Source organism: Panthera onca, chromosome A1 (assembly GCF_046562875.1).
Source record: "Panthera onca isolate mPanOnc1 chromosome A1, mPanOnc1 haplotype 2, whole genome shotgun sequence".
In the NCBI taxonomy this organism is placed as follows: Eukaryota; Metazoa; Chordata; class Mammalia; order Carnivora; family Felidae; genus Panthera; species Panthera onca.
The window spans coordinates 130665562-130678457 of record NC_138339.1 but is presented as its reverse complement, the minus strand read 5'-3'; the positions used below and the strand labels follow the sequence as shown (position 1 = coordinate 130678457).

Here is a 12896-nt window from a genome sequence, read left to right as displayed (position 1 = left end):
AGAATATTAAATTCTGACACCTACTGCCAAAGAATCCTTGACCATGGTAAATGGAATATTTAATTAACTCAGTAACAAATACCCTGAGATATCTTACAGAAATCATTATTGGAAAAAAATTTTTTTCTTCAAATCATCATTGGTAGAAATTCATTATCAGAAATCTATTCTTTTTTTTTTTTTAATTTTCATTTGAATTCTAGTTAAGATACAGTATAATATTAGCTTCAGGTGTAAAATACAGTGAGTGAGTCAACACTTCATTAACATCACCTGGTGCTCATCACCAGTGCCCTCCTTAATTCCCATCATCTGTTTCATCCATCTCTCCACCTACCTCCATTCTGGTAAGCATCAGTTGGTTGAACTTTGTATTCTTTAAATTTTTTAAAAAATATTTATTCATTTTTGAGAGAGAGAGAGAGAGAGAGAGAGAGAATGCACGTGCACATGAGTGGGAAAGGGGCAGAAAGAGAGGGGAACACAGAACTCGAAGCAGGTTCCAGGCTCCACGCTGTCAGGACAGAGCCCAACATGGGGCTCGAACTCACAAACAGCGAGATCATAACCTGAGCTGAAGTTGGACACTTAACCACTGAGCCAACCACTAAGCCACCAAGTCGCCCCCTGAACTTTGTATTCTTTAATCCAGAAGTTAACTGTCACCAGTCTTTTGATCATTCAGTAATTTTACTGAGTGCTAACTACTGTCAGGCAATTGAAAGAAAATATTTTTTACCTTGAAAGAGCTAAACATTTACAAAGTATGTCCAAAAGGAATTCTAATGAACAAGTTAATGGTAAGGTTCTGTGCTAACTATCCCACCTTGTCAGACATTGATTTACTTGAGCACCTCAGGGGCTATCACTTGATTACATGAAATACCTTGCTGCCTATATTCCCTGGTTTTTCTATTTTACTACAATATACATCCACATTATGAATATAGCAAATTAAAAAGGAAACAAATCACCAAGCACTAACATGGTTCTCCAAGACACATGGTGAAGTAGGAAAAAAAAAGTCAATAAACACCCCGACACATGCACGCACATACACCCCATATACATATTATATCCCAGTTGTTTTTTAAAAATTCGTATCTATATCTAAATGAAAATGTGTAAAGAAAAGAATGAAAATACTCAAATCAAACTCTATTATGAAGATCTTTGTGAAGAAGTGTGGATGGAATATTAAGAGTATGAAGAAGGATTTCTTTTTGATTTTGTGTATCTTCATATTGTTTGAATTTCTATGAGAAGCATTTACCTAAGTGACACTTTTATAATTAGAAAGTTTAAGGCAAAATGAAAAATATTTTTAACTAACATATACTATTAAAAGGACCAAAGGCACATGGCTATGCCCTTGGCTTCTCATGGTTTATACACAAAGACCAAAAATGACAATCAAGTACATAGCACCACTATTAAAAAGAAATAATGGTCCTAAAGGAAAACAGAAAGAAAAAAGAAATGATGCTCAATATTTCAACATCTTTCTACATTTGAAAAGCTAAGGATTTATTTACTGCTGGCCATATGGAATAGCAGGAATAAAACTGAGATTAAAAATTGTCATTTGAAATACTTTAACCCAATGGCTTTTTTCCTTTCAAACTTGTACTGTTACCACATTTTATAGCAAAGAATGTAGGTTTGCTCCTTAGTAAACCCAGGTTTGGCACACGGAAAGGATATCCCTTTGCCTCTGTTAAAGAACAACCACTCTGAATAAAGCCTTTGGCTTAACACTAAGTAAAAAAAGACAATGGAGCTCACAGTCCTGTGTGAGAGATAAAAATAAATACAACTGGCTGTAAAAAGACCTACGTGTAACAGACAAAACAGGCATCAAGTTGGGGGTGGCAGGAGGGCAATAATGGGTTCTGTGTGATTAGGAGTTTTACAATAGAAGGAACATAACTTTTAAGTATGGATTGGACTGCTGGTAAACAATCAGAGGGGAATATGGATAATTCTGTAAAAGACAATATCATGAGAAGATTCAAAAGAAAGAAGTAGATACATGTGACTAAATTAGTGAAAAATGATACTGAGAAGTGGGGAAGAAGAAAATAGCAAAGAAAAAGCCTGGAAAGTTACACTGTGCAAACTTTCCATGAAGCTCTTAAGTTTGTATTTGTTTTTATGAAATAATACTCAAATATTTCTTATTCAACTTTTACCAAGAATATAACATTTTTCAATTAACCAACTTAATTACTGAAATAAAATTCTGGAAATGGTACATACATCTAAAGATGTAAGCTATACCATACATTTTTAAGAAACAAGATAACAGAGGCGCCTGGGTGGCTCAGTTGGTTAAGTGTCCAACTCTTGATTTTGGCTCAGGTTGTGATCTCATGGTTTCTGAGATCCAGCCCTGCATCAGGCTTTGCACTGACAACAGGGAGCCTACTTGGGATTCTCTCTTTCTCTTTCTGCCTCTCTCCCACTCACTCTCTCTCTCAAAATAAACTTAAAAAAAAGATATAAATGTATATTTTAATGTAAGTATCCCTATGGTTATAAAAGAAAAATAAGGCAGGAGGTATGATCAAAAAACCAAAGTGGAGGGGCGCCTGGGTGGCTCAGTCGGTTAAGCGTCTGACTTTGGCTCAGGTCATGATCTCATGGTCTGTGAGTTCGAGCCCTGCGTCGGGCTCTGTGCTGATAGCTCAGAGCCTGGAGCCTGTTTCAGATTCTGTCTCCCTCTCTCTGCCCCTCCCCCACTCTCACTCTGTCTCTGTCTCAAAAATAAATAAACATTAAAAAAATTAAAAAAAAAAAAACAACTGAAATAACAAACTGTTAAAGGCAGATACTACTTTCAAGAGCAGTGGGCATCTTTAGGAGATTAAAATTATGAAGGGGATACATCCATTATTGTCACAAGGAAATGCCTAAACAGATAATGGGGAAACTACTATAAAACATACCTTGTTTAAAAGGTTATAAACCTTAGAAATTAACCTTACCGCTCTTCAATCAAAAGGCATGTGGCTAAGATTTTTCATTTTTGTTTGTTTTTCCCTCAAATTTTTATTCAAATTCCAGTTAGTTAACATACAGCGTAATATTAGTTTCAGGTATAAAATTTAATGACTCATCATTTCCATGCAACACCCAGTGCTCATCACAACAAGTGCCCTCCTTTTTTTTTTTTATTTTATTTTTATTTTTATTTTTTAACATTTATTTATTTTTGAGACAGAGAGAGACAGAGCATGAATGGGGGAGGGTAAGAGAGAGGGAGACACAGAATCTGAAACAGGCTCCAGGCTCTGAGCTATCAGCACAGAGCCTGACGCGGGGCTCAAACCCACAGACCGTGAGATCATGACCTGAGCTGAAGTCGGCCGCTTAACCGACTGAGGCACCCAGGCGCCCCAACAAGTGCCCTCCTTAATCCCCATCACCTATTTCATCCATCCTCCCCTCCCACCTCCACTCTAGTTTGCTCTCCATAGTTAAGAGTCTGTTTCTTGGTTTGCCTCTCCATATATTTGTTGTTTTTAAATGTATCTAACCCTAATCTATAAAAGCTATTTTTTTGGTAACGAAAAGGAAAATGGTCCCAGGTTGGTAGTCTCCCAAGTGAGAAGGGTCTAAATTCCAAGCTTATGATCAGAAATAATTCAAATCAAACTTGCTTTAGAAGTTGTTAAAAAAAACACAAAGTTGGAGGCAGTGACAGTCATTCATTTTGACTGCTTGTTTTCATTTAATGCACTGTCATATGCAATGTTCTAATCTGATAAAATTTCAATTTAAACAATCCTAGTCTTTCTCTTCATCATCAACTTCTAGAAAAGAGAGACTATATAGCAAATGGGAGAATATTCTCAGGGCAGACCTTGTAGTGGTCTCTTCCACAACCTTAATTAAGCTTGTATCCTGCTTCAGATACTTCCTAGTCATAAAATGGAAAGTAATTTATGTGAGAAACAGCAAATATAAAGACTTCTTTTTCTTTAATTTGTTTTTGAGAGAGAGAGAAAGCATAAGTGGAGGAGGGGCAGAGAGAAAGGGAGAATCCCAAGCAGGCTCCGCACTGTCAGCACAGAATCCAACACGGGGCTTAAACCCACAAACCATGAGACCATGATCTGAGTCAAAGTTGGATGCTTAACCAACTGAGCCACCCAGGTGCCCCATGAAGCCTTATTTTTCTTAAACCTTCTTTTCTGAGTTTCGTGACTTCTACAGCACACATTCATCCTCAATCTTACCAGCCTTTTCTCTCCCAGGCATTTCCAGAATGTCAATACATAAACCCCCAAATCTCTTCTCTAGCAGGTACTCCTACATCTCCACCCCTTTACAAAACCTCATTATTCAGTCGCCTACTAGCTATTCAAACATGGCCTTGTAAATTGCACTTTTAAACTAATAATGTACCAACTCAACTTCAGTGTACTGTCCTCAAAACTAGCCAGTTTCTTCAATTACTTTTCAAAATAAAAATGAGACCCACAATGCTGCAGAGCAAACAGGTCTTAGAGACACTGCAAATTGCTGTTTAAACTGGCATTGCCTTTTGGGGCGCCTGGGTGGCTCAGTTGGTTAAGCATCGACTTCGGCTCAGGTCATGATCTCGCGGTCTGTGAGTTCGAGCCCCGTGTCAGGCTCTGTGCTGACAGCTCAGAGCCTGGAGCTTGCTTCGGATTCCGTGTCTCCCTCTCTCTCTGCCCCTCCCATGCTCATGATCTGTCTCTCTCTGTCTCTCAATAATAAATAGATGTTAAAAAAATAAACAAACAAACAAACAAACAAACTAGCATTGCCTTTTGGAGAAGAAACTAACCAACATACATCAAGAACACGAAAATAATCCTAATCTTAAAAGCTGGCCAATAACCCCATTTCTGAGAATCTAGCCTAAAAGAAATAATCCTAAAGTCTTTTAAAACACAGAGACAGTATTAATGTTATTTATAACAGTAAAAGGAATAAAACCTTTTAAAAGTTGAGCAATAGAGAATAGAGAACCCAGAAATAAACTCATGCATAATGTTCAATTAATTTATGATAAAGGAGACAAGACTACACAATGCAGACAGGATACTCTTCAAGAAATGGTGCTGAGGAAACTAGACAGCCACATGCAAAGGAATGAAACCAGATCCCTATCATACACCATACACAAGATTCAAACCAGATTATAGCCTTGAACAAAGAACCCAAAAGCATAAAAATCCTAGAAGAACATGAGGAGTAAGCTCTTTGACACTGGTCTTGGCAATGATTTTTTGGACTTGACACCAAAAAGCCAAGGCAATAAAAGCAAACTAAACTAAAAGGTTGCTGCACAGCAAATGAAACCAGAAGCAAAATGAAAAAGCAGCCTATGTATGGAATGGGAGAAAATATCTGCAAACTATGTTATCAGATAAGAAGTTAAAATCTAAAATATATAAAGAATCATATAACTCAATAGCAAAGGAAAAAAAATCCCTAACAATCTCATTAAAACATGGGCAGAGAAACTGAAATGACATTTTTCCAAAGAAGACATACAAATGACCAACAGATACATAAGAAGGTGCTCAACATCTCTAATTGTTAAGGAAACACAAATCTAAACCACAATGAGATATCACCTCAAACCTGTCAAACAAGTGTTGGCAAGGGTGTGAAGAAAAGAGAACACTTGTGCATTGTTGGCAGGAATGTATATTGGTACAGTCACTATGGCAAACAGCATGGAGGCTCCTCAAAAAGTCAAAAACAGGACTACCATATCATCCAGCAATACCACTTCTGGGTATGCATATATTCAAAAGACATAAGCAGGCTATCAAAGAAATATCTGCACTTCCATGTTCACTGCACCATTATTCACAATACCCAAGACAGGGAAACAACCTAGTTTCCATCAACAGATGAATGGATAAAGAAGATGTGGGGGGCACCTGGGTGGCTCAATTGGCTTAGCGTACATCTTTTGATTTTGGCTCACGGTTTTGTGGATTCAAGCCTCATGTTAGCCTCCACGCTGACAGCAGAGAGCCTACTTGGGATTCTCCCTCTCCCTCTCCCTCTGCCCCTCCTGCTTGGGATTCTCCTTTTCTCTCTGCCCCTCCTCTGCTCATGCTCTCTCTCAAAATAAATAAACTTTAAAAAAAATTTTTTTTAGGGGCGCCTGGGTGGCTCAGTCAGTTAAGCGTCCGACTTCGGCTCAGGTCACGATCTTGCGGTCTGCGAGTTCGAGCCCTGCGTGGGGCTCTGGTCTGATGGCTCAGAGCCTGGAGCCTGCTTCCGATTCTGTGTCTCCCTCTCTCTCTGCCCCTCCCCCGTTCATGCTGTGTGTCTCTCTCTATCTCAAAAATAAATAAACGTTAAAAAAAAAAAATTTTTTGGGGCGCCTGGGTGGCGCAGTCGGTTAAGCGTCCGACTTCAGCCAGGTCACGATCTCGCGGCCCGTGAGTTCGAGCCCCGCGTCAGGCTCTGAGCTGATGGCTCGGAGCCTGGAGCCTGTTTCCGATTCTGTGTCTCCCTCTCTCTCTGCCCCTCCCCCATTCATGCTCTGTCTCTCTCTGTCCCAAAAATAAATAAAAAACGTTGGAAAAAAAAAAAAAAAATTTTTTTTTAAATATGTGATACACACACACACACACACACACATACACACACAGAGAGAGAGAATACTATTCAGCCATTTGCAACAATATGAATGGACCTTGAGGGCATTACGCTAAGTGAACTAAGTCAGTTGGATGTTAACTAAACATATTATTGCGGTAGTCATTTTGCAATATATACATATATCCAATCATTATGTTGTACCCCTTAAATTAATACGTTGTGAATCATATTTTGAAATAAAACTGGAAAAAAAAAAGTTGAGCAATACGAGAATGGTTAGAAAAACTAACCATATAGCAAAACAATGGAATAACCAACAAACATTAAAAACAGTATTTACAAAGTATGTTAATAATATGGGGAAATTCTCTTACATCAACTGTTAACTAACAAAACAGAATTCAAAACATTAAATACAGGGGCGCCTGGGTGGCTCAGTCAGTTAAGTGTCCAACTTCAGATCAGGTCATGATCTGACGGTTCGTGAGTCCTAGCCCCACGTCAGGATCTGTGCTCACAGTCTCAGAGCGTGAAGTCTATTCAGATTCTGGATTCTGTATTTCCCTCTCTCTCTGCCCCTCCCCCACTTACACTCTGTCTACATCTTTCTCAAAAATAAACAAACATTAAAAAGAAATTGAATATAATACCATATATATACATACTGTATATATATACACAAGGTACATATGCATTTTATATACATGTATAATATATATAAATATGTATTTATACATAAAAATGTAAATTTTAGTGATTTACTATATTGCAGAAAAATTATGGCAAATCTAGATAAAAAATAAAGTTTGTGGGGGGGAATGATCAAAACCATATATACATATATATACTACATATAAAAAATATGTATATGTATATATAAAAGTCCCCAATTAGGTACATATATAAAATGTATATATACACACACACGTACATACACACACATAGAATAACAACAATGACAAGAAGCTGTAAGACACAAAGAACCTAATATATACAACACACCACACAGTATAACTCTGGTATATAAACATTAGTATTGCTTTCATTATAGCCAAGGAAATCTAGGTTCCATAAGATTAAATATCTTGTCTTAGGATTCACAGATAGGAAGTGGCAAAGTTTGGGTTTTATCAGATGCCACATACTACATAATGACTGGAAGAGGTTTTTATATTAAGAATGTCTGCCACTGCATGGTAGAGCTGGGAAAACTTGTTTTCAGCTTCCTACATATTTCAGTATTTTATATATAGTAAATATACATTGATTTGGTAATGAGAAAAATGCCTCTTTCTTAGAAAGTGAGGAGAAAAAGAAAAGACACTCCACGATATAGTTCAGAAGAATAAGACTGTATTGTTTTTTAAGTACTATCCTCATGATTTATGTATTAAAAACTCCTACATGGTTTTCCATATAGGTGCATGAGAAATCATTCTCATGTTAAATGTAATGTTGATAAATTATAAGCACACAGTAATTAAAACCATCAAATATAAACCTTAAACATGAATACAGAAAAATGAATGACAGAAGATTCAATCTCTTAATTCTGAGGTTAAGTTTAGTATTTTAGTTTTCACTTCCTCATTAAATTTTCTGTAATCTGGGGCACCTGGATGGCTCAGTTCGTTAAGCATCGAACTCTTGATTTCAGCTCTCAGGTCATAGTCTCTGGGTTTGTGGGACTGAGCCCCATGTCAGGCTCTGCAATGACAGCTCAGGGACTCTCTCTCTCTGCCCCTCCCCCTCTTGCACATGCTCTCTCTCTCTCTCAAAATAAACTTAAAAAACTTTTACTGTAATCTGCTTTGATAATAAAATATCTTCTATAACTAAATGAAAATATAAGAAGAAAAGACTACAAACTATAACTAAATGAAAATATAAGGAGAGGGCAGAAGACAGAAAGCTTACTTTTTACACCACAGTGGAATGACTCCAAGAGCAACAGAAGTACGACCGCTAATAATAAAAGTCTTGCAAGCTTTGTTTTTGTAATGCCAATTTGCTGTTTTATTTGCATTAACTTTGTACATTTGTTTTAGAGATGGTATGTTTCAGGGATGGTGTTTTGTCTGTGTGTGTGTGTATTCTTTTTTAAAGTTTATTCATTTTCAGAAAGAGAGAGAGCACACATGTGCAGAGTGAAGAGCACAGAGAGAGACAGGGAGAGAGAGAATCCTAAACAGGCTCTGCACTGTCAGCACAGAACCTGACACAGGGCTTGAACTCATAAACCATGAGACCATGACCTGAACAGAAATCAAGAGTTGGAGGCTTAACTAACTGAGCCACCCAGGTGACCCAGTGTTTTGTATATATTAAGCACAGAAGCTTAAAAGCATTACTAAAGGCAGATCAGGACTGACTTCTAGCTCTGCCATTCCCTATCTAATATAACTCTCTGTGCTACCTGAAATATACGAATGATAAAAATAAGTATCATAAAATTATTACCATAAAATTAGGTGAGGTATTACATTTAAGTCCCTTGCACATATTAAGGCTACAATAAAAACTGCTTATTACTATTAATATTCCTTCTCTTCCTAAGGTAAAACCCTTAAAACGGAAATATTTTGTTTTCAATAGGAGACAGTCACCCCTTCCAAAGCGAGGCTTCCAGAGACAGTATCAAAGTACATAGTGTGTGCTAATGGGTACAGATGAAGGGAAAAAAGAGACAGAATAACTAAGATAAGACATAAAGACAAGAGGACACAGTGCATTAGAAGGATCCACATTGGATTTCCTAACCAAGTATTTCACCAAATGTTTACTACATACTACATCAGCAGCAGGAGGACAGAAGTAAAACAAAAAAACCCAAAAACCAGAAATGGAGGCTGTACTCTGAAGGACAAACACCACTAACTGATATAAATTGTTTCCTGTAAAGCATTAAATTACTTTTTATTATCTTTCTCAGGCATGTATTTTTTTTATGTATTATACTACACTTATTCATATACTTCCCTAACTTGAGAGTGAGTAAATAACTTGAGATCAGAAGCTATTTCTTTTTCATCTATATATCCCATGGACTATTCGCACCATGTTCAGAACATAGTATGTCAATAAACATTTATCTGATTGGTGTTAAAGGTTTGAACAAGATGGCTTTTAAATATAAAGAACATGAGTTTTGGGGTGCCTGGGTGGCTCAGTTCGTTGGGTGTCTGACTCTTGATTTCAGCTCAGGTCATGATCTCACAATTTGTGGGAGCAAGCCCCATGTTGGGCTCTGAGCTAACAGTGCAGAGCCTGCTTGGGATTCTCTCTCTCCTCTGTCCCTCCCTCGCTTACACACACACACACACTCTCTCTCTCTCTCTCTCGCTCTCTCTCTTTCTCTCAAAATAAATAAATTAATTAAAAAAAACAAGTCTTGATAAGTTTTCTTTCAAACTTTGTTTTTATCTAGATTTTTCATAATTTCCCTACTATATAATAAAACACCAAAGTTTACAACTTTAGATAATTTACTACCAACACAACAGGTTTAAACCTTTCTGGCTAATAATTAAAGGACTGCTTGCTCACTGAGCCATATTTTCTCACTCATGATTTCCCCGTTGACTTTCTCTATTCCTTGTTGCTGTTGTTCTCACAGGGGAAAGGGGGAAGGTTTTGTTAAAAAAATTATTAGAGTGATACATGGGATTAAAGAAAGAGACAGAAAATTCAACAAAGGTGGAGACTTCAATACTCCATGCTCACTAAACAATGGAACAACTAGACAAAATCAGCAAGGACATAGAAACCTAAATAAGCCATCAACCAACTTGACTGGACATCTATAGTACACTCTGCCCAACAACAGCTGACTGTTTTTTTCAACCACACATCGAACAAGATACACCACATGCTGGGCCATAAAACAAGACTCAATAAATTTAAAAGGACTAAAATCATACGTTTGGTCTCTGACCACAATGGAACTAATTTAGGAATCAAGAAAAGGAAATTTAAGAATTCTACAAATATATGGGGATTAAAAACATACTTCTACATAACCCCTGGGTCAAAGAAATGGGAAGACAAATTTGAAAATATTTTGAAGTGAATGAAAACAAAAACAACACGTCAAAATCTATGAACTTTGGGTAAAGTAGTGCTCAGAGGACAATTTAGAGCTAAATGCATACATTTGAAAAGAAAGAATGCTTCAAATTAATAACCTAAGCTTCCACCTTAACAAAAAAGAGCAAACTAAATTCACAGCAAGCAGAGGGAAGCAATAATAAAGATTAGGATAGGAAACAATGAAACAAAAGACAGAAAAAGAGAGAAAACTCAGTGAAAACAAAAGTTGAACAAAACACACAAGGATAAGGAATCAGCAAACTTTTTCTATAAAGAAAAAAAATATTTTAGGCTTTAAGGACTATAAGGTCTCTGTTTCAATGACTCAACTCTGCTGGTGAAGCAAGAAAACAGTCACAGAATATAGAAATGGGTGTGGTCATGTTCCAATGTAACGAGCCTATTGTCCCATGGGCCACAGCCTATTCATCTTTGATACATAAGGGCCCAAAATAACTATTAGGAAGTCAAACCATGAATGAACTCTTCTTTGCAATATTCCACTTTTAGGAGGGGAAAAAAAAAGGAAAAACACAGATTGTAAGAATCAGGAATGAAAGAAGGGGGATATGAACCATCTTATCCCAACTAATAAATCAGATCACTTAAATGTAAATAATTCCTAGAAAGACAAAAATTATCAAAATTGACTCAGGAAGAAATAGAAAATTGGAATAGATCTGGAACAAGAAGTTGAATGAGTAATTTAAAAATTCTTATTTTACAAAGTCCAGGTCCAAATTACTTCACAGGTGAATTCTATCAAACATTTGGAGAAAAAAATAATACCAATTTTCCAGAAACTCTTCCAGGAAACAGGGAAAGGAATATGTCCCACCTCATTCCATAAGGCAAATATTATTCTGATATTAAAGCTACACAAATATATCACAACAAAACTACAGACTAATATCCCTCGTGAATACAGATTCCAAAATCCGTAACAAAATATTAGCAAATCATATCCAGTAATATATAAAAGAACTATATGGGATTTTTTTCCCAGGAATACAAGAGTTGGTTAACATCTAAAAATCAATCAATGTAATCTATCACATTAACAGTTTAAAGAAGAAAACCAAATGATCATTTAAAGGTGGGGGGGATGAAAAAACTAGGAATAGAAGGAAACTTTTTCCATCTGATAAAGGGCATCTATAAGAATCCTACAGCTAACATCATACTAAACAATGAAAGACTTGATGTTTCCCCCTAATATCAGGAAAAAGACAAGTCTGTCCACTATCAGCGCTTCTATGCAACTCTAGTGAAGGTTCTAGGCTGTAAAATCAGGCAAGAAAGACACAATGTATCCACACTGGAAAGGAAAATGTAAAACTGTCTATTCATTGATGACATGAACCTATATGTAGAAAAACCTAAGGAATACAGACACAAAACTTTAGTAACTAATAAATGAGTTCAGCAGGGCAGATGAATGTAAGATCAATATACAAAAATCAAATGTACTTCTATATACAAGCAATGAACAATCTGAAAATGAAATTAAGAAAATAACTGCATTCACATTTAAGCATTTACAATTTTTTTGATACCATAAATTATCTGATGATGAACATCCATAAATATATATAATACTCTCCGTATTTCACATTTCTGTTTGCATAGATTCCTGAAACTCTCTACTTGCTTTCATGGTGACAGGCACAAACATGCAGGTGCAAAAGTGACAGATTCAGAGTACAGTGACTGGTACATAGTAAAGTATGACCAAAAATACAAGATAATTTGGGGTTCTGTCAGTAAACAAAGTTCATTCTAAATACATTCAAGAGCAGGGAAGGTAACTCACCTGCACAGCATGAGACAAATCTGACACCAGACACTGACGGAGCCTCTCATCACTACCAATTCCTTGAAGAACAAAGTCAGGCACATAAGATGAGCAGTAGCCACCCAACAAGGACCTCCCAAAGTTGGCAATGTTGGGCTGAACAGCACTCACTTCAATTAACTTTGACCTGGAATAAAAGTCCCAAAAGAAGAAATATCTAATTAGTAACAAACATATTGTATCAATAAAAAACTTCTTGGACTCTACTACTCCATATTTCTAGTACCATCATTTTCTATAAAATATAGAGTAAAATCATCGTTAAGTAAAAACTGGCCTAAGTGATCAATCAGATCACAAAGTAATCCTTCCTATCAAGAAAAGAGGGTACATGAACAGCTATGTAAGGAGGTAA

General features: G+C 36.6%; 1 protein-coding gene across 3 annotated transcripts in view; it reads right to left on the bottom strand.

Moving 5' to 3' along the window:
- FNIP1 (folliculin interacting protein 1) overlaps window positions 1-12896 on the bottom strand; it is a 153693-nt gene that overhangs the window by 10074 nt on the left and 130723 nt on the right. For all 3 annotated transcript variants that reach the window (XM_060637876.3, XM_060637877.3, XM_060637878.3), the window contains one exon: window positions 12500-12668. In XM_060637876.3, coding sequence (XP_060493859.1) covers window positions 12500-12668 — 169 coding nt within the window. The remainder of the gene's footprint in view (window positions 1-12499; window positions 12669-12896) is intronic.